The 21782-nt window shown below is 42.6% G+C and overlaps 1 protein-coding gene across 5 annotated transcripts in view; it reads left to right on the top strand.

The window, feature by feature from the left end:
- UBE2Q2 (ubiquitin conjugating enzyme E2 Q2) overlaps positions 1 to 21782 on the top strand; it is a 619872-nt gene that overhangs the window by 373431 nt on the left and 224659 nt on the right. For all 5 annotated transcript variants that reach the window (XM_069222116.1, XM_069222114.1, XM_069222112.1 and 2 more), the window contains one exon: positions 7263 to 7353. In XM_069222116.1, the coding sequence (XP_069078217.1) occupies positions 7263 to 7353 (91 nt within the window). The remainder of the gene's footprint in view (positions 1 to 7262; positions 7354 to 21782) is intronic.

The following is a 21782-nucleotide window of genomic DNA, read 5'->3' as shown; positions in this document are numbered from 1 at the left end:
AAGAGCTCTAATGTACTACATTGATAGAACCAAACAGTTTCGTAAAACAAAACAATTGTTTGTAGCTTACCAAAAACCTCATACAGGAAATCCAATATCCAAACAAGGCATTGCCAGATGGAAAGTTAAATGTATTCAAACCTGTTATGTTAAAGCGAAGAGAGAACTGCCTATTACACCGAAGGCCCACTCCACTAGAAAGGAAGGCGCCACAATGGCCTTTCTAGGAAATATACCAATGACAGAAATCTGTAAGGCAGCCACATGGTCTACACCTCATACATTCACTAAACATTACTGCGTGGATGTGTTAACACAACAAGCCACAGTAAGACAAGCAGTACTAAGAATTTATTACAAACAACTTCAACTCCTACAGGCTAAAACCACAGCTTTTGGGGAGATAACTGCTTACTAGTCTATGCACAGCATGTGTATCTGCAGCTACACTTGCCATCGAATGGAAAATGTCACTTACCCAGTGTACATCTGTTTGTGGCATGAGACGCTGCAGATTCACATGCGCCCTCCCACCTCCCCGGGAGCCTGTAGCCGTTATAAGTTGATTAAAATTAAACTTGTACATTTGTAAATTTGTAAATATAATACTTTTAGTCACATTATGTACATACATACTTACTCCATTGCATGGGCACTATTACTATATACACACAACTCCTACCTCACCCTCTGTGGGGAAAACAATCTAAGATGGAGTCGACGCCCATGCGCAATCGAGCCGAAATGGGAGGAGTCCCTCGATCTCGTGACTCGAAAAGACTTCTTCGAAGAAAAACAACTTGTAACACTCCGAGCCCAACACTAGATGGTGGGATATGCACAGCATGTGAATCTGCAGCGTCTCATGCCACGAACAGATGTACACTGGGTAAGTGACATTTTCCATATATATATATATATATATATATATATATATATATATATATATATATTCGATGGCCTGTGTAGCTGCAGATACACATGCTATGCACAGGTCCTGCCATCTAGTGTTGGGCTCGGAGTGTTACAAGTTGTTTTTCTTCAAAGAAGTCTTTACGAGTCACAGGACCAAGTGACTCCTCCTTTTCGGCTTCATTGTGCATGGGGATTGACTCCATCTTAGATTGTTTTCTTTCCGCCATCGGGTTCGGACGTGTTCCTCTTCACTCCGGTTGTTCGAGTTGGAAAATCTTATAAACCATCTAAAATCGTCGGTATTGTTTTCGATCGCGTCTCATCCAACATCGACACCTCGTTACCGGCGGATACACATCTTTAGTTGCCCAACTTGGTCCTGGTCGGCCCGACCAAAAGTATCGTCTAAGCCTCATGGACCGGACCCCGTTTAGATTCTGCCCTCGGTGCCACGCTAAGTATCCCTACACAGAACAACATCTGGTTTGTAACCTGTGTTTATCTCCGGATCATCGAGAGGATACTTGTGAAGCCTGTAAATCATTCCGTTCGAAAAAGACTTTAAGAGACCGAAGAGCGCAAAGGTTAGAGATGGCGTCCAGAAGCACTGAACGCCTCGACGCAGAAGAGGAGGAGATGATTCACACCGCCGTCTCCGTTCGGGGATCCGATTCAGAACAAGAGTCCGACTTCAACTGACCACTAACAGCTGGCCAGCATGTGAGTACGCTTGCCCCGACCCAAACCAAGCCCAAACACGAGGGCTCGTGGGCGCAACTGCCGAAAGGCCATGGCTCTTACCCGTAAAAAAGCGACCGGTGACCAGGTAACATCTTCAGCACCAAAAAAGGCCACGCCCGTAACGAAGCCTTCGGACTCGAGCCGAGGCACAGGCTCTGAAATCATACGACAGCGACCCATTGAGTTGAGGCCCCAAAAGTCACTTTAGCAACAGAGGCCAACAACTACTCAAGGCCCTTCTGTGCCGAAAAAACCTGCTTCGGAGCCGAAAAAACATTCCTATACAGAGGAACATGGACTTTCGAAACAATTAAAAGAAAGCCATAGATTTGAGGAGGAACTACAACAAATGGAGGATTTCGATGAACAACAGGCCAGGATACAGATCCACAAGGACACTGGCAAGATCCTCACAGCACCTACTCTCAAAACAAAAAGAAAACTGGCCTTCCACGGACGTTTGGACACTGATCAGCCAACGGCTAAAGTACCAAGAGAGAAATCTCCACCTCCCCGGTTTTCTCCTCACCAGTCTCCTCCTTACTCCCCTCAACTGACTGTCTCCCCGCCTGCTACACCCACTGCACAGTCTCCATCACACACTATGCAGTCACAACAGGATCCATGGGATCTCTATGACGACCCAGTCTCAGACAATAGTCGAGAGTGCTACCCATCTAAGCCATCGCCACCTGAGGATAGCACCTCATATACACAGGTTCTAGCTAGGGCAGCAGCTTTTCACAACGTGACCATGCACACAGAACCTCTAGAGGATGACTTCTTGTTCAATACGTTGTCCTCAACTCATGCCACATACCAAAGCCCATCCATGCTTCCCAGTATGCTCAAACATGCGCAGCAAATATTCCAAGAGCCGGTTAAAGGAAGGGCTATAACCCCAAGAGTAGAGGAAAAGTACAAGCCACCTCCCTCAGATCCCATTTTTATCACAACAGCTGCCCCCAGATTCAGTAGTGGTCAGCACAGCGAGGAAAAGGGCTAACTCGCAGTCCTCTGGAGATGCACCCAATCCAGATAAAGAAAGCAAAAGATTTGATGCTGCAGAGAAAAGGGTGGCTTCACAGGCAGCTAATCAATGACGCATAGCTAATTCGCAGGCCCTTCTAGCTAGATACGATAGGGCTCATTGGGATGAGATGAAGGACATTATTCAGCATCTCCCCAAGGACCAACAGAAGAGAGCCCAGCAGGTAGTAGAGGAGGGACAGGCAATTAAGAACAATCAAATAAGATCAGCGCTGGACTCAGCAGATACAGCCACAAGGACTATAAATATGGCTGTCACCATTAGGCGACATGCATGGCTCAGGTCATCCGGTTTTAAACCTGAAATCCAACAGGCCGTCCTCAACATGCCTTTTAATCAGCAACAATTATTCAGCACACAGGTGGACACAGCAATAGACAAGATGAAAAAAGATACCGACACTGCCATATCAATGGGAGCGCTTTACTCATCCCAATACAGAGGCTCATTTCGGAAGCCTCAATATAGGGGAGGCTTCAGGCCACAACCTTCCGAGCCATCTACCTCACAAGCCAAGCCCTCTTACCAGACACAATACCAAAGAGGGGGATTTCGGGGATCCTACAGAGGACAATTCCCCAAATCTAGAGGAAAATACCAATCCTCCAAACAAGCCACTACTAACAAACAGTGACTTTACCATCACCTTCCCTCAACATTCCTCCCCTGTGGGAGGAAGACTGAAAATGTTCCATGACCAACGGATAGACATCACAACAGACACATGGGTACTATCCATTATCCAACATGGTTACTACATATAGTTCACACAATTTCCTCCAGACATTCCCCCAAAAGCGCACAAACTTTCATTGCAACATCTTGCAGTGTTGCAAACAGAAGTACAGGCAGTATTTCTCAAACAAGCCATAGAACGTCTGCCGCATCATCAAAAAGGAACAGGGGTTTACTCCCTTATTCCCAAGAAGGACAAAACATTAAGACCAATATTAGATCTAAGGACTCTCAACCTATACATCCGATCAGAACACTTTCACATGGTAACGCTATAAGATGTAGTCCCACCGCTACAAGAGGACGAATTTATGACCACACTGGATCTAAAAGATGCGTATTTTCACATTCCCATCCATCCAGCTCACAGAAAATACTTAATGTTTGTTATACAAGGAAAACATTACCAATTCAAAGTATTACCCTTCAGGATAACGGCCCCCAAAGTCTTTACAAAATGCCTTGCTGTAGTCGCAGCATACATAAGGAGACAACATATGCATGTATTCCCATATCTCGACGATTGGCTAATAAAAGCCAACACTCCAAAACAGTGTCAACATCACACACGTTATGTAATAAACACACACACACGAGGGTTCTCAATAAATTACCAAAAATCACACCTGAAACCACAAATTCAGCAGTACTTAGGGGCTACTTTAAACACTCAAAAGGCGCTTGCAAGTCCAAGCCCACAAAGAGTGCAATCGTTCCACGCCATATTGCCAAAAATTCAGCCAAACCAACACTACACTGTCAGTTTTGTCATGAAACTGCTAGGTATGATGGCATCATGCATCACCATTGTCCCAAACGCAAGGTTACACATGCGGCCCTTGCAACAGTGCCTTGCAAAACAGAGGTCACAGGCACATGGTCAACTTCGAGATCTAGTGTTGATAGACCGCCAAACACACATTTCGCTTCAGTGGTGGAATCCCACAAATTTAAACAAAGGGCGGCCATTTCAAGACCCTGTGCCTCACGCCATTCTCACAAAAGATGCATCAATGATTGGATGGGGAGCACACCTCAATAATCACAATATTCAGGGCCAATGGGACAACAAATAGAACCAGTTCCACATAAATCACTTAGAACTGCTAGCAGTGTCCCTAGCACTAAGAGCCTTTCAACCTCTTCTTGCTCACAAACACATTCCTGTCAGAACAGACAATATGACAACAATGTACTACTTAAACAGGGAGGAACCCACTCATCACAACTTTGCCTTCTAGCACAAAACATTTGGCATTGGGCAATTCACAACAACATACACCTGGTAGCTGAATACATTCCAGGGATTCACAATCAGTTAGCAGACGACCTCAGTCGAGATCACCAACAAACTCACAAGTGAGAAATTCACCCCCAAGTACTTCACAAATACTTAAGTCAGTGGGGGACACTAGACATAGATCTGTTCGCCACCAACCACAACGCAAAATGCCTAAACTTTACGTCCAGGTACCCACACCCTCTATCCAAGGGGAATGCTCTATGGATCACCTGGTCAGGGATATTTGCTTACGCTTTTCCCCTCTCCCGCTCATTCCATTTCTAGTCAACAAACTGCGTCAAAACAAACTTAAACTCATACTTATAGCACCAACGTGGGCACGCCAACCATGGTACACCACACTGCTAGACCTGTCAATAGTACCACACATCAAACTCCCAAACATACCAGACCTGCTGACACAAAACAAACAGCAGATCAGAGCGATGCTCAATCTGGCTCCTGAAATCTTGGAGTTTGGGTATCTAAATCTTCCACCAGAATGTATGGAGTCATTAAACAGGCAAGAAAACCTACTATCAGGCAGTGTTAGGCTAACAAATGGAAAAGATTTGTTTTCTACTGTCGAGCAAAACACATAACACTCTTAGATGTGACCATACAAGGCATTGTAAGTCATCGTAAAGCTAATTTAGCTTTTTCATCCATCAAAATACATCTCACAGCAATTTCTGCTTATTTGCAAAATAAACAAACCAAATATTTAGAGTGCCAGTCATCAAAGCTTTCATGGAGGGTCTAAAAGGAATCATACCTCCAAGAACGCCACCAGTACCCTCATGGAATCTTAACATTGTACTTACACGACTCATGGGTCCACCCTTTGAACCCATGCACTCCTGTCAGATTCAATTCCTAACTTGGAAAGTAGCATTTCTAGTGGCAATCACTTCATTACGAAGAGTTAGTGAAATACAAGCATTCACTATTGAACAACCCTTTATACAAGTACACAAACATAAGGTTGTTCTTCGCACAAACCCTAAATTTCTACCTAAAGTCATCTCACCGTTTCATTTAAACCAAACAGTGGAACTTCCAGTCTTCTTCCCACAGCCAGACTCAGTGGCAGAAAGAGCACTACATACATTAGATATTAAGAGAGCTTTAATGTATTACATCGACAGAACAAAATCATTTCGAAAAACTAAACAATTATTTGTCGCATTCCGGAATCCCCATACTGGTAATCCTACATCAAAACAAGGCATAGCCAGGTGGATAGTGAAGTGTATCCAAACTTGTTACCTAAAGGCTAAAAGACAACTGCTAATTACGCCAAAGGCACATTCCACTAGGAAAAAAGGAGCAACAATGGCATTTCTAGGAAACATACCAATGACAGAAATTTGTAAAACAGCCACTTGGTCGACACCTCATACATTTACCAAGCATTACTTTGTAGATGTGGTAGCAGTACAGCAGGCCACAGTAGGACAGGCTGTACTAAGAACATTATTTCAAACAACTTCAACTCCTACAGGCTGAACACCGCTTAGGGGAGGAATACTGCTTTGTAGTCTATGCACAGCATGTGTATCTGCAGCTACACCGTTTAAGTTAAATTTAAAATTTGTACATATGTATATACACCTCTATTCCATTGCATGGACATCTTTCTTTACACTCTCACTCCTACCTACTCCTACCCTCTGCGGGAAAACAATCGAAGATGGAGTCGATGCCCATGCGCAATCGAGCCGAAAAGGAGGAGTCACTCGGTCCCGTGACTCGAAAAGACTTCACTCCGAGCCCAACACTAGATGTCAGGACCTGTGCATAGCATGTGAATCTACAGCGGAACATGCCACGAACAGATGTACACTCGGTAAGTGACATTTTCTATATATATATATATATATATATATATATATATATATATATATATATATATATATATCCAGAAAAATGGTGTATTTAAATCGCACACCAAGGGCTGCACATCATTCAATACCAGCTGGTAAAATACTCAAAAAAACACTTATTATCGATAAATTCATCGGCTGCTATTTATTGAAAAAAGATTAAATTGCAGGTAAATCACACCAGCAAAAGTTGGTACAAAAAGCACAAAAAGAAGATCGACAATGTGCCCACCATTCAAAAGACACACACGCTGTCCCAACCAAATGTCTACGCGTTTCGGCCGAAGCCTTCAACAGGACATATATATATATATATATATATGTATGTAATGAAAAGAACTTCCATAAAAGGACGCACCCTCGGGAAATCCCAAAAATTAATAGGAGTATTTAATTCACACAATTGAATTATATTTTTCAACCGGAGTGCTCTGCCGGTTTATTACGCACCACCTCTCTCGGGCCTTCAGGAGCCCGGTGGTGAGCATTTTTGATATAGATATATATATATATATATATATATATATATATATATATTGTTTTATCCAGCATTACAAACTATTTATGTGCCTGATCGTGTTTCTAGCAAGTCTGCTTATAGTGCGAGTGAAAAATGCAATCTTTTTAACATATTGCAAATTCTTCCAATTAGGGTTGATCCTGACAGCCCGTTACACAGTGACCTCCTGGTTTTAAAAGAAAAAGAAGGCGTGGAGTGCATTTTGTTAAACTTCTCTTTTAAGGTAAGGGACTTTGCAAGTGCTAATGTCTTGTTTGAACTTGAATTATCTAGGGTAATGGAGGAATCTAAAAGCAAATTAAAATATAGTTGAACGTACAGAAGGTATTAAACATTTTTTTTGGTCCTCATGTAAACTATATTTTCAGAGATGAACGTCAGTTGTTACATTGTTGTCGTCGTTACATTGGGAGTACTGTAATGTCACAGTATGTTACATGGAGGCTTTACCCAGTAGGCAAGGTGGTAATATATAAATGTTTGATGGCATGTGTAGCTGCAGTTACACATGCTTTTGCATTAGTCCCCCATTCAGTGTTGGGCTCAGAGTGTTACAAGTTGTTTTTCTTCGAAGAAGCTTTTTCGACGCACGAGAGTCCTTTGTTAGATTGTTTTCTTTCCGCCGTCTGGTTCGGACGTCTTTCCTCTCACTCTGGTATATCTCAGTCCAGTATTAGCTGAACTTTTCTATAACTTTCTACAAACGTCGGTAAAGTTTAGATGCCATTTTTCACTCTTATAGTCGATCCGATTGTAGTTGTCAGGGTCGATCACACACTCTTAGGGGTGACATCACCCATATTGGGCCGACTTACACACGCTGCAGTCGAAAATGTTAGACTGATGGAATGGACTCCGTTACGGTTTTGCCCTCAGTGTCACAGCAAATTTCCCCACACCAATCAATATTTGCTGTGCAATCTCTACCTGTCTCCCTACCACAGAGAAGAAAACTGTGACGCTTGCCTATCGTTTCGATCCAAAAAGACTCTTGGGGATCGAAAAGCACTTCGAATGGAGATGGCATTCAATTCATCCGAGCACACGCCTGACATCTTCGGGGACGAACATGCGCAAGAAGTAGCACAGCATGCAACTGTTTCTATCGCAAACCCTGATTCTGATCAAGATTCTGATGTCGACAGCCAATCCATCCCACCAGAGCAGTATGTGAGTACACCAGCCACATCCCACCACCCAAAGACAATTAAAAAGACTTCTGCATTGCTCTTCGTCCTCCACTGCCTTCGAGCCATGGTCAGACCCGAAAAATAAATTTGGATGACCAACCCTCGAGTTTGGCACCGAAACAAAAGACCGAAGTGCATTTGGCACCCAGCAAACAGCATGCCACGTCTGTTCCAGTATCCAAGCTTTCGGAGCTGAAATCGGTCAGTTCCAGCTACTGAGGAGTCATTAGAGATACAGCCCATATTAGAAGTTATGGACGCTAAGCAGCAAAAGATCCATATACATAAGAACACAGGAAGGATCATAGCCTCTCGTCCTCCAACATTCAAAAGAAAATTAACTTTTCAAGAATCTTTAGACGCGAGGCCTCCACCTACTAAAATCTTTAAACTAAAGGAGCAACAAAAGGCACCACAGCAGCCTTCACCACCACATTCTCCGTCCCTTCCTGCTTCTCTACTACCTGCTACTCCACCACCACAACCTTCATCTACACAATTCTTTCCACAAGAATCCCCTGTTACACCACAGAGATGATTTATTCGATCCTCAAGAGGATGTAGATCCATTGGATATATATGACGCTGATCCCATTCTTCCCAATAATCCTGATTTATACCCAGCAAGGTCATCTCCTACTGAAGATACCACTGCTTACAATCAGGTTATAACCAGGTCAGCTGTGTATCATAATGTACAATTACATACAGATCCCATTGAGGATGATTTTTTATTTAACACCTTAACGTCTACTCATAAAGAGTATTAGTGTCCCCCTATGCTTCCAGGCATGCGTAAACAAGCCAAAGATATTTTTAAAGAACCAGTAAAATCAAGAGTCATTACACCTAGAGTCAATAAAAAATATAAACCTGCACCCACTTATCCGGTTTTTATTAGAGCAAAACTACCACCTGTCTCTATAGTGGTCAGTGCATCAAGAAAGAGAGTCAATAGCCACTCTGGAGGGGATGCTTCTCCTCCAGACAAAGAGAGTCGTAAATTTGATGCAGCAGATAAAAGGGTGGCAACTCAAGCTGCTAACCATTGGAGGATTGTGAACTCTAGCACTCCTAGCAAGGTACGACAGAGTTCATTGGGATCAGATGGAAGACTTGTTGTAATATCTTTCACCAGACAAAGGCACAATTAATAGTAGCTGAAAAACAGGCTTTTTCTAATAACCAAGTCAGATACACTGATAGAGCAGCAAGGGGACTCAACAGCAGCAGCAGCATCATCATCATTAGGAGACATTCATGGCTAAAGGCTTCAGGTTCTAAGCCAGACATATAACAAGTGGTATTAAATGTGCCCTTTGATAAACAACATTTATTTGGGCCAGAAGTTGATACTACAATAGAGAACCTCAAAAAGGACTCAGACGGCTAAAGCTCTGGGTGCGTTATACACTACACCCGCATGGGGAACATTTCGTAGGCCAAAGTTTAGGGGTGGTTTCAAATCATCAACCACAGAATCATCCACATCCCAACTAAAACAAGGGCCACACTTCTACAACAAAGGTTCATTTAGAGGCTCTTACAGAGGAACAAATTATAAAGGAAGAGGTAAATCAGCTTCTTCAAGAGGTTCCTCCATCTCAACAAAACAGTGATTTCTTATACATCCCCACAGAGCATACATCTTCTGTGGGAAGAAGACTGGTACATTTTTACTCACAGTGGCACAGCATTACTACAGATCAATGGGTTCTATCAATTATCCAACATGGCTATTGTCTTAAACTCATCTCTACTCCACCAAACATTCTCCCTTGTTGACACAATCTAACTCCGCAACATCTCAAATTATTAAAACAGGAGGTACAATCGTTACTACTCAAAGGTTCCATAGAGATGGTACCTATATCCCAACAAGGATCCGGAGTATATTCATTATACTTCCTTATACCAAAGAAAGATGTTACACTCAGACCAGTTTTAGATCCCAGACCCCTCAATCAATACATCCTTTCAGAACACTTTCGTTTGGTCACTCTACAAGACATCATTCCCCTACCTCAAAAACAGGATTACATGACAAAATTAGATCTCAAAGATGCTTATTTCCACATTCCCATACATCCAGCACATCGCAAATATCGAAGCTTTGTTATAGCAGCTAATCATTACCAATTCAGAGTGCTACCATTCAGGGTAACAACAGCACCAAGGGTATTCACCAAATGCCTAGCGATAGTTGCAGCATTCCTCATAAGACAAAACATAAATGTGTTCCCATATCTGGATGACTGGCTCATAAAAGCCAGTACAGTTCAAATCTGTCAACAACATATACCCTAGACATCCTACACAATCTAGAATTCACAATCAATTATCAAAAATCTCACCTGCAGCCGGCACAGATACAACCATATCTAGGAGCAGTTCTCAACACACAATCAGAATTAGCACACACAAACCTAGTCAGAATTCAAGCGTTTCACAGTCTCATACCACAACTACAATGCAACCACACTTGCACAGTAAAGTTGGTGATGAAACTATTGGGAATGATGATTTCATGCAAAGCAGTAGTACCCTATGCAAGACTACACATGCGACCGACCACTACAGCAGCATCCTTCTCAACAATGGTTCCAGGCACAGTGTCAAATTCAGGATCTAGTGTTGTTGGACCACCAGACTCACCGCTCTCTGCAATGGTGAAATTACACCAACCTATTAAAGGGGCGGCCCTTACAATAAGAAGGCATGTACGGTTACGCTCATCTGGTTTCAACCCAGAAATTCAACAGGCAGTACTTAACATGCCTTTTGATTAAAAAAACACTTGGGCCTGAAGTAGATACCACCATTGAAAAACTAAGAAAAGACTCTGATACTGCCAAAGCAATGGGAGCATTATATACCACACCATATAGAGGCTCCTACACCATCCAAGCAGTGTCTTCTTTCCCACCCCTCCACCACACACATCTCCTGTTGGGGGAAAACTACAGCAATTCCAATCATTGGCAAAATATCACCACAGACAATTGGGTGTTATCAATTATCCGCAATGGCCATTGCCTAGAATTAATCTCCACCCCGCCAAACATTCCACCAGCTTACCACAAACTGTCCCCAGAACACAATGTTTTGTTGCAGCAGGAGGTACAATCCCTACTAATAAAACAAGCAATAGAATTGGCCCCACATTCTCAGCAAACAACAGGAGTACACTCACTATACTTCCTCATTCCCAAAGAAAGATGGCACTCTAGGGCCTATCCTAGACCTCAGGCCTCTCAATCTATACATCCTGTCAGAACATTTTCACATGGTAACTCTGCAGGATGTCATTCCACTACTACAGAAACAAGAATACGTGACTGATTTAGACTTCAAAAATGCATATTTCCATATACCCATCCATCCAGCTCACAGAAAATACCTCAGGTTCGTCATAGCAGGAAAACATTACCAGTTCAAAGTTTTGCCATTCAGCATAACCGCTCCTAGAGTGTTCACAAAATGTCTAGCAGTAGTAGCAGCCTACGTAAGAAGACAACACATTCACGTCTTTCCGTTATCTAGATGATTGGCTAATAAAATCAAGCAATTTTACACAATGCCAACAACACACTCAGTATGTAGTAGAAACCCTGCATACACTAGGGTTCACTCTAAATTATCAGAACTCACACCTTAAACCAGCATGGGTACAACCTTACCTAGGTGCTATTCTAAATACTCAAAAAGCCTTAGCATATCCAAATACACAAAGGAGACAGGCTTTCCAAAAATCTCATCCCACATATATAACCAAATCAACAATACACTGTAAGATTTTCATGAACATTCTAGGGATGATGGCATCTTGCATAGCCACAGTTCCACATGCAAGACTAAACATGAGGTCTTTACAACAATACCTCTCACAACAATGGTCTCAGGCACATGGCCAACTTCAAGATCTAGTGTTGATGGACCCGCAAACGTCCCTTCAGTGGTGGAATCTCAGCAATCTAATGAAGGAGAGGTCATTTCAAGACCCTGTGCCTCAGACCATAATAACAGAAGCATTCATAATAGGTTGGGGAGCTCATCTCAACAATCATACCATTCAAGGGGAATGGGATCCCAAACAGAAACAATTTCACATAAACCCCCTAGAATTTTTGGCTGTGTTTCTTGCCCTAAAAGCGTTTCAACCCCTTCTCAAATAGAAGACTGTTGAAAACAGACAACATGACAACCATGTATTACCTAAAAAAAAAAAAAACAGGCCAGGTGAGGTGACACATTCGGAGTGTTACAAGTTGTTTTTCTTCGAAGAAGTCTTTTCGAGTCACAGGACCGAGTGACTCCTCCCTTTCGGCTCCATTGCGCATGGGCGTCGACTCCATCTTAGATTGTTTTCTTTCCGCCATCGGATTTGGACGTGTTCCTCTTCGCTCCGTATTTCGAATCAGAAAAGTTAGCTAAAGTATCGAAAATTCGACTGTACTGTTCTCTTTCGGTCCCGGTTTAGTGTTAGTATATCGGCACTGCCATTAAGACCGCTTCGGCGGCCCTTTGGGGCTTCCACTCTTTATCGAGGCCTGGTCGGCCCGACCACACCCGTCGTCCCAGACTAATGGACTGGACCCCCTTCCGTTTCTGTCCTAAGTGTCATGCAAAGTATCCTTATACAGACCAGCACCGGGTCTGTAACCTGTGTTTGGCACCCGAACACAGAGGATACTTGTGAAGCTTGCCGAGCGTTTCGATCGAAGAAAACCTTGAGAGATCGACACGCAAGAAGACTGCAAATGGCGTTGAAACCGAAAGAACAGCTCGATGTCGAGGAGGAAGAAAGAATCTCCATCCAAGAAACGGACTCGGATGAATCCGACAGTGAACGACCCTCGACGGTGCAACAAACCGTGAGTAAACCTGCCCGTCCCAAACTCAGGGTCACACCAAGAAACTTAAGGCCATGGGGACGCCACCGCCAGCAGGCCATGGCTCAACCCACCGAAAGGAAGGTGACCAGATAATATCGGCACTGAAAAAGTCCAAAGAGTTGCCGAAGACTTCCGACTCCAGTCGAGATTCCGGCACTGAAAAATTTCAACACTGAGTGATCGAATCGAGCAAACCCCGTAAAAGCTCCTCTGAACCGGAAAAAAAGATTATATTAGAAACTTCGGTACCGAAAAAAGCGGCCTCTGAGCCGAAAAACAAACCTCATACACTGAGGAGCAAGGGCTTTCGATGCAACTCAAGGAAAGACATAGATTTGAGCAAGAGTTGGATATAGAGGAACCTGACCAAAGACAACAGAGGGTACTTATCCAAAAGGATACTGGCAAGATTCAGACTTTACCTCCACTCAAATCTAAAAGAAAACTTGCATTTCAAGAAACAGAAATGCAACCAAAGGCCAAAGTGGTTAGAGACAAGTCACCAACACCACAGGTCTCACCACAACCATCCCCACTGCACTCACTACAATTGTCACCAGTGGGAACACCAATAATGCAGTCACCCACACATACTGGGATGACCCAAGATGATGCTGATGCATGGGATTTATATGATCCACCAATATCGGATAACAGCCCAGAGTGTTATCCAACCAAGCCGTCACCACCAGAAGACAGTACAGCATATACGCAAGTACTAGCCAGGGCAGCTACGTTCCACAACGTAGCTATGCACTCTGAACCAGTGGAGGATGACTTCCTTTTCAACACTCTGGCATCCACCCACGCATCCTATCAAAGCCTGCCAATGCTACCGTTTCATGGTTCGTATAGAGGACAATTCCCAAGAGGAATAGGGAAATTCCAGCCCGCCAAACCAAGCCCTAGCAAGCAGTGACTTCAATGTCACAACACCACAACACTTGTCACAAGTGGGGGGGAAGCTAACCAAATACTACCACAATTGGACACATATTACCACAGACACATGGGTCCTATCAATTATCCAACATGGTTATTGCATAGAATTCACAACATTCCCTCCAGATGTGCCACCAAAACCGCACAGACTGTCTCCACAACACTTAGACCTATTACATATAGAGGTCCAAGCACTTACAAAAACAAGCAATAGAGCTAGTACCCAATCACCAAAAAGGAACAGGCGTTTACTCACTATATTTCCTCATTCCAAAAAAGGACAAAACATTAAGGTCTATCTTAGATCTCAGAACACTAAATCTCTTCATCAAATCAGATCATTTCCACATGGTAACACTTCAAGACGTAGTTCCCTTACTAAAAAAAAAAAAAGGGTAATCCATTGGTAATACATGACAACACTGGATCTCAAGGATGCGTATTTCCACATACCCATCCATCCTTCTCGCAGGAAATACCTAAGGTTTGTAATTCAAGGCAAACATTATCAATTCAAAGTGCTACCGTTCGGGATAACAACAGCCCCCAGAGTATTTACAAAATGCCTAGCTGTAGTAGCAGCTCACATAAGGAGACAGCACATGCACGTATTCCCATATTTGGACGACTGGGTAATAAAAGCCAACACTCAACAACTATGTCAATTTCACACGCAATACGTCATAGAAACTCTACACAAACTAGGGTTTTCTATAAATTATCAAAAATCACATCTACAACCATCCCAAATACAACAATACTTGGGAGCAACACTCAACACACAAAGAGCAATTGCCACCCAAGTCCCCAAAATGTAACATCAAGCATACAACCAAACCAACACTACACGGTAAGGTCCGTAATGAAACTACTAGGCATGATGTACTCATGCATAGCCATTGTCCCAAACGCAAGACTACACATGCGGCCCTTACAACAGTGCCTAGCAAAACAATGGACGCAAGCACAGGGTCAACTACAAGATCTAGTGTTGATAGACTGCCAAACACACTCTTCGCTTCAATGGTGGAACCCTATAAATTTAAACAAAGGGCGGCCATTTCAAGACCCAGTGCCTCATGCCATTATCACAACAGATGCTTCCATGGTTGGGTGGGGGGCACACCTCAACAATCGCAGCATACAAGGTCAATGGGACAATCAACAAAAACTACTTCACATAAATCACTTGGAACTGCTAGCAGTATTTCAACCACTAATAGCCCACAAACACATTCTTGTCAAGACAGACAATATAATAACAATGTACTATCTCAACAAACGGGGGACACACACTCGTCACAACTATGTCTCTTAGCACAAAGAATTTGGCAATGGGCAATTCACAACAACATTCGCCTAATAGCACAATACATACCAGGCATTCAGAATCAGTTAGCCGACAATCTCAGTCGAGATCAACAGCAAACTCACGAATGGGAAATACATCCCCAGATCCTACAGGATCACTTCCACCGCTGGGGGACACCAAACATAGATCTATTTGCAACAAAAGAAAACGCAAAATGTCAAAACTTCGCGTCCATGTACCCACACCTTCAGTCCAACGGCAATGCTCTATGGATCAGCTGGTCAGGGATATTTGCTTACGCTTTTCCCCCTCTGCCGCTCATTCCTTATCTGATCAACAAACTGAGTCAAAACAAACTCAAACTAATACTCATAGAATCAACCTGGGCTCGCCAACCGTGGTACACAACACTGTTGGACTTATCAGTAGTACCCCAAATCAAACTACCAAACAGCCCAGATCTGTTGACACAACACAAACAACAGATCAAACACCCGAATCCAGCATCGCTCAATCTAGCAATCTGGCTCCTGAAGTCTTAGAATTCGGACATTTAAACCTTTCACAAGTGTATGGAGGTCATTAAACAAGCGATAAAACCTACAACAAGACATTGTAACGCAAACAAATGGAAAAGATTTGTTTGCTACTGTCAGACTAATCAAATTATGTCACTAGATGCCTCCACACAAGACATTTTAAGTTATTTATTACACTTACAAAAGTCTAATCTAGCTTTCTCTTCCATTAAAATCCATCTCATTGCAATATCTGCCTATCTGCAGATTAAACATACAACATTGCGGTTTAGAATCCCAGTTATTAAAGCATTTATGGAAGGACTAAAAATAATCATACCCCCAAGGACACCACCAGTACCTTTGTGGAACGTTAATATTGTATTAACACGACTCATGGGCCCACCATTCGAACCATGCATTCTTGTCAAATCCAATTTCTGACTTGGAAAGTAGCCTTTCTAATAACCATCACATCACCTAGAAGAGTGAGTGAAATACAAGCATTTACTATTCAAGAACCCTTTATACAAAGACATAAACATAAAGTGGTTCTCCGTACAAATCCAAAATTCTTACCAAAGGTCATATCACCTTTCCATCTAAACCAAACTGTGGAACTCCGAGTCTTCTTTCCACAACCAGACTCAGTAGCTGAAAGGGCCTTGCATACATTAGACATAAAAAGAGCACTAATGTATTACATTGACAGAACGAAACAATTTCGTAAAAGAAAACAATTGTTCGTAGCTTTCCAAAAACCTCATTCAGGTAACCCTATATCCAAACAAGGCATTGCCAGATGGATAGTTAAATGCATTCAGACCTGTTACCTTAAAGCTAAAAGAGAATTACCCATTACACCAAGGGCACATTCCACTAGAAAGAAAGGCGCCACAATGGCTTTTCTTGGAAATATACCAATGACAGAAATTTTTAAGGCAGCCACCTGGTCAACGCCTCATACATTTACTAAGCATTACTGTGTAGACGTATTAGCACAACAAGCCACAGTAGGACAGGCTGTATTAAGAACATTATTTCAGACAACTTCAACTCCTACAGGCTAACCACCTCTTTTGAGGAGATTACTGCTTTGTAGTCTATGCACAGCATGTGTATCTGCAGCTACACATCCCATCGAACGGAAAATGTCACTTACCCAGTGTACATCTGTTCGTGGCATGAGACGCTGCAGATTCACATGCGCCCTCCCACCTCCCCGGGAGCCTGTAGCTGTTTAGTTGCATCAAAATTGTAGTTATGTAAATAAATATTATTTTAATACACACTATGTACATACATTACTACTCCATTGCATGGGCACCTCTAGTATACTCACAACTCCTACCTCACCCTTTTCGGGGAAAACAATCTAAGATGGAGTCGACGCCCATGCGCAATGGAGCCGAAAGGGAGGAGTCACTCGGTCCTGTGACTCGAAAAGACTTCTTCGAAGAAAAACAACTTGTAATACTCCGAGCCCAACACTAGATGGCAGGAACAGTGCACAGCATGTGACTCTGCAGCGTCTCACCCACTGTACATCTGTTCGTGGCATAAGTGACATTTTCCATATATATATATATATATATATATATATATATATATATATATATATATATATATATATATATATATACACACACACACACACACACACACACACACACACACATACACCCCCCCCCCTCCCCCCAACTTGTAGCCTAAAGTTACTTTCCTGCACAAGTTATGGTTTCTTCACAAAAGTATAAATGTAAGTATATCACTGCTGAACTTCTGTGGTTTTGTGTGGGTAAAACGCAAACCTAACTATAACGTCCCTGTAACCTTTTTTTGTTTTTCATTGAATTGCTTTAAAAAAAAATAATAATAATTGAGTTAAATATTAATTCACGGTAATCCAACCCCCTGCCACGCGCAGCCTTTGACCGTGTGCAGCGGGGTTTGACAGCAGTGGCTGGCTTGCGACCAACCCCACGCAGCCTCCCACAGCGGGCAGAGCCTTTGGATGTGCTCGGCATGGGGCCAGCTGCAAGGCCTGGCCGGCAGCCAAGCCCTGTGACCCACCCCCATATTTAGGCCACCTGGGTGGTGGGGGGAGGGGGGGTACACAGTCCCCCACCTCTGGCCAATTACTACTCCAGGTTTACCCAATTACTAATTGAGGGAGGGAGGCTGCATGGCCCCTCTCCCCTTGCTGATTTTGGCCCAGGGGACCCCAATCCCCGGTGCCCGGCCAATTTGTGAAAAGGGAGGAGGGGCCCAGTGGCACCCCTCCGTGGGCCGATTTTGGCCGTGGGATCCCAATATCCGAGGCCTGGCCAGTGATTGTAAGGGGCCAGACCAATTAGTTTAAGGGGAGGGAAGACAGGTGACTCCCTCCACCGTCCGAATTTGGCCCTGGGGCCTGGCCACTTGTTACTGGGTGCCCAAGCTCCACCTTGGACACCCAGTGTACACTTTTGGGGGCGATGGGGGAAGCCTCAATGCCCCCACCTAGAGTGGGAACCGGCATTGCACCCTCACGCAGGGAGGAGCAGCAAGAAATGCTGCTTCCTGCATGCGGGAGCAATTTTTTCACCTTTTTTTTTCTTTTTTTTTTTTTTTTTTTACAGATAAAAAGTCACCTCCCATTAAGCAGGTGCGGTTTTCCTGCTCCCACCTACTGGGAGCGGACTTGTTTTCTGTTGCTTTGTAGGAGCTGTCAATGCTTTCGTCCAGCAACAGCAAACAACTATGTCTGGAGGGTGAGCACCTCAGGAGATAGGTAGCCAGCCCAGGGGGTGGCAGTCCCCGGAGTGATTAATGGCTCCAGGAAGGGGGCCCCCCTCCTTTGTTTTTCAGGGCCAGGCCTGGGGAGGTGGTGGTCGCCAGAGTTGAAAATCCTCCCTCCACCTCATTCCTACCTTGCCCCCTTTTCTTTTCTTTTTTGGCGTTGCAGCTGATTGGGAGTCCAAAAATGGCTGCCAACACTAACTTGTTGGAGAATCTGCGTCTCTAGTTATCCATATTTCTTTTTCCTTTAATGTCTCCGAAACTACTGATGGGATTACAACCAATTACACACAACACACTTTCTGGACCAAGATCTAGCTTTCTGCCAAATTTAGTGTAGTGTCAGTCAACGGTTCAGGCTGTAGTCATGTCTAAATTCCCTCTTGGAAATTGCATGGGGAAAATGCATTTTACACCCCCTCCCCTTTTTCTCTGCCACTGCTTGATGAAGCACCCCGAGACTTTCAACACAGCAACTGAAGAAAGTGCCAAATTAGTTTTTAAAATTTAATATTGGCAAAACAAAAAATGCTTTTCCTATAGAAACTAGGTCCTAACTGTGACTGCCTTTTGGCGATCGCCAGTATTTTTTTATTTATATATATATATATATATACACACACACACACACACACACACACACACACACTCTACTGTAATTTTTTCACTCTTTGTTTTTGGAAAACAATTATAAAAACGAAAACATAAACATATATGTTTACTGACATTTACACATGTAACAAGCGTGCATTATATATATATATATATATATATATATATATATATATATATATATATATATATATATATTTTTTTTTTTTTTTCAAACAAATCATCTGTTCCTTCTTCCTCAATAAATTACTGTGCAATATAGATAGTAATGTGTTGGTTCTGTTCTATGATCCACTGGGGAAAGTCACAAATGCAGGGCATAACCTTAGAAACAAAATGCCTCTACGTTTCTGCCCTACCAAAGCTCCAAGTTCATTTTCATCTAAGGACTCCTGTGATTCAAAAGGTTGACACGTTTCAACCATGTTAAATTATGTCCTCATCAGGTAGGGAAAAAATATAAAGACATCATGTATAACATAAACCAAGAAGGTCATCACAGTAGACAAAGCGCAAACCAGGAAATCAAACTAATTTGGCTTTCAGCAACCTGTCATTCCAGGAGTGTTACATCTGTGTGCACTTTTGTAGAACTAGTCTGTGAATGTACAAGGTGCTCCTTCAGGTTGAAGTACAGGCTCTCATTTGGAAGGGGCCATGGAGACCCACACCAATATTGGCGAGGAGTGTACTCCCTGTATTTCCTTATCCTGAAGAAGGATGGGTCACTCCTCCCTAGACTCAATCTCAGGACCCTCAACCAACACATACTGTCAGAACACTGCTGCATGGTCACGCTCCAGGATGTCATCCCTTTACTACAGCACTGCAACTTCATGACTGCTCTCGCTCTGAAAGGCTCCTACTTTCACATCCCGATTCACCCTGCACATAGCATTTTCAGTTTAAAATGCTTTCCTTTGGGGTCACCACAGCCCCCAGGGTCTTCAGTGTCTTTGCATGGTAGTCCCCATCTCGAGAACCAGAATCCACCTGTTCCCTGACTTGGGCCACTGGGTGATCAAGAGCGCAAACATACGTTAATGCTTGGGCCAAATACAGACCACCATAGACCTCTTATACAATCTAGGGTTCACCATCAACAAGGAAGGAAATCCCACTTTCAACCCCTTTAGTTTCAGTCGCCGGAAAGCGTACCTCAGATAAGCACGGATCAAAGCTTTCCAGTTCTTATTGCCCCCTCTGCATGATGGCTTCCTGTATTTCAATAGTTCCCCATACCAGTTTACACATGCATCCATTGCAGGATTATCTAGCTGCACAGTGGTCAAATGTGAAGGGTCACTGGGAAGGTCTAATGTTGGTTTGTACCAGCAACCATTGATCGCTCTCTGCAGGGGTGTAACACTGACAATGTTGCACGGCTGGCTCCCAAAGATTATGACAGTTGTTATTCACAAATTACACTTATAAAGTTACTACAGAACTCACAGCCACAAAACAGTAGGAAATGTACTGCAGCTTATCCTGCAGTAAGCATAGCGCCCACATGGCCATTCAGTAGTGCCCACCTGAACGCTCTGGATTTTCCAGACTGTTCTTAATACAGCGGAAATAAACTGGAGACAGGCTACAAACTACCCAAATGTCTCCCCACAACTAATTGTGAACATTTAGGAGCATCCAGAAGTAAAAAAAAGTGTGCTTGAAATACAAAGATGTTCCTGGTTTTTTGTCTAGTCACTTGTAGGTACTGCAACACACTCCTTTACAAAATCAGTAAAGAAAATTAAAAAAATACCCCATAGGAAATACCATTTGCATAATTCAGTTATTTACTTTTAAATTCTACATATAACTTGTAAGTCTTAACAAATATACAATACTATTATTAATTACATTTCATTATTTTAAATTCAGTAGTTAACATTGTGAAAAAACGTTTTAAACTTTTAACTGAAAATGAGAATTCATTAATTATACTAACATTAAATGAATTTGCCTAATATTAAAACTATACATGGGGTTTATTCATTTTATTTAAGTTATTTTTATAAATTAATTACTATATTTAAATTTAATTAACATTTATTTTGAAGTATGCTCTAACATTGTATTGTATTAGTTCTAGGGTATACAAATATTTTAATTTACTTATTTTATTTTACAGTAAACTATTTTCAATATTTTTTAGAAACGTAATAAAGTTTATAAATATACCCATTCTTACCCAGTGGGAGCGGTTCACTGTAATCGCTGGGATTTCAAACTGTGTATGGAAAAAGTAACTAATGGTAAGTTCACACTAGTCTATTCAGTTTTGGATGTCTCCACCTACTGGTTTGAGGGGATGGAGACATGTAGGTCTACAGATGGGTGTAAATGTATATTCTTAATGAATAGTGAAAATGTGTTAACTTGACTATAGGTGCAGGAGTAGA

This window comes from Pleurodeles waltl, chromosome 3_1 (genome assembly GCF_031143425.1).
Source record: "Pleurodeles waltl isolate 20211129_DDA chromosome 3_1, aPleWal1.hap1.20221129, whole genome shotgun sequence".
NCBI lineage: Eukaryota > Metazoa > Chordata > Amphibia > Caudata > Salamandridae > Pleurodeles > Pleurodeles waltl.
This window is presented reverse-complemented; position numbering and strand designations above follow the sequence as displayed.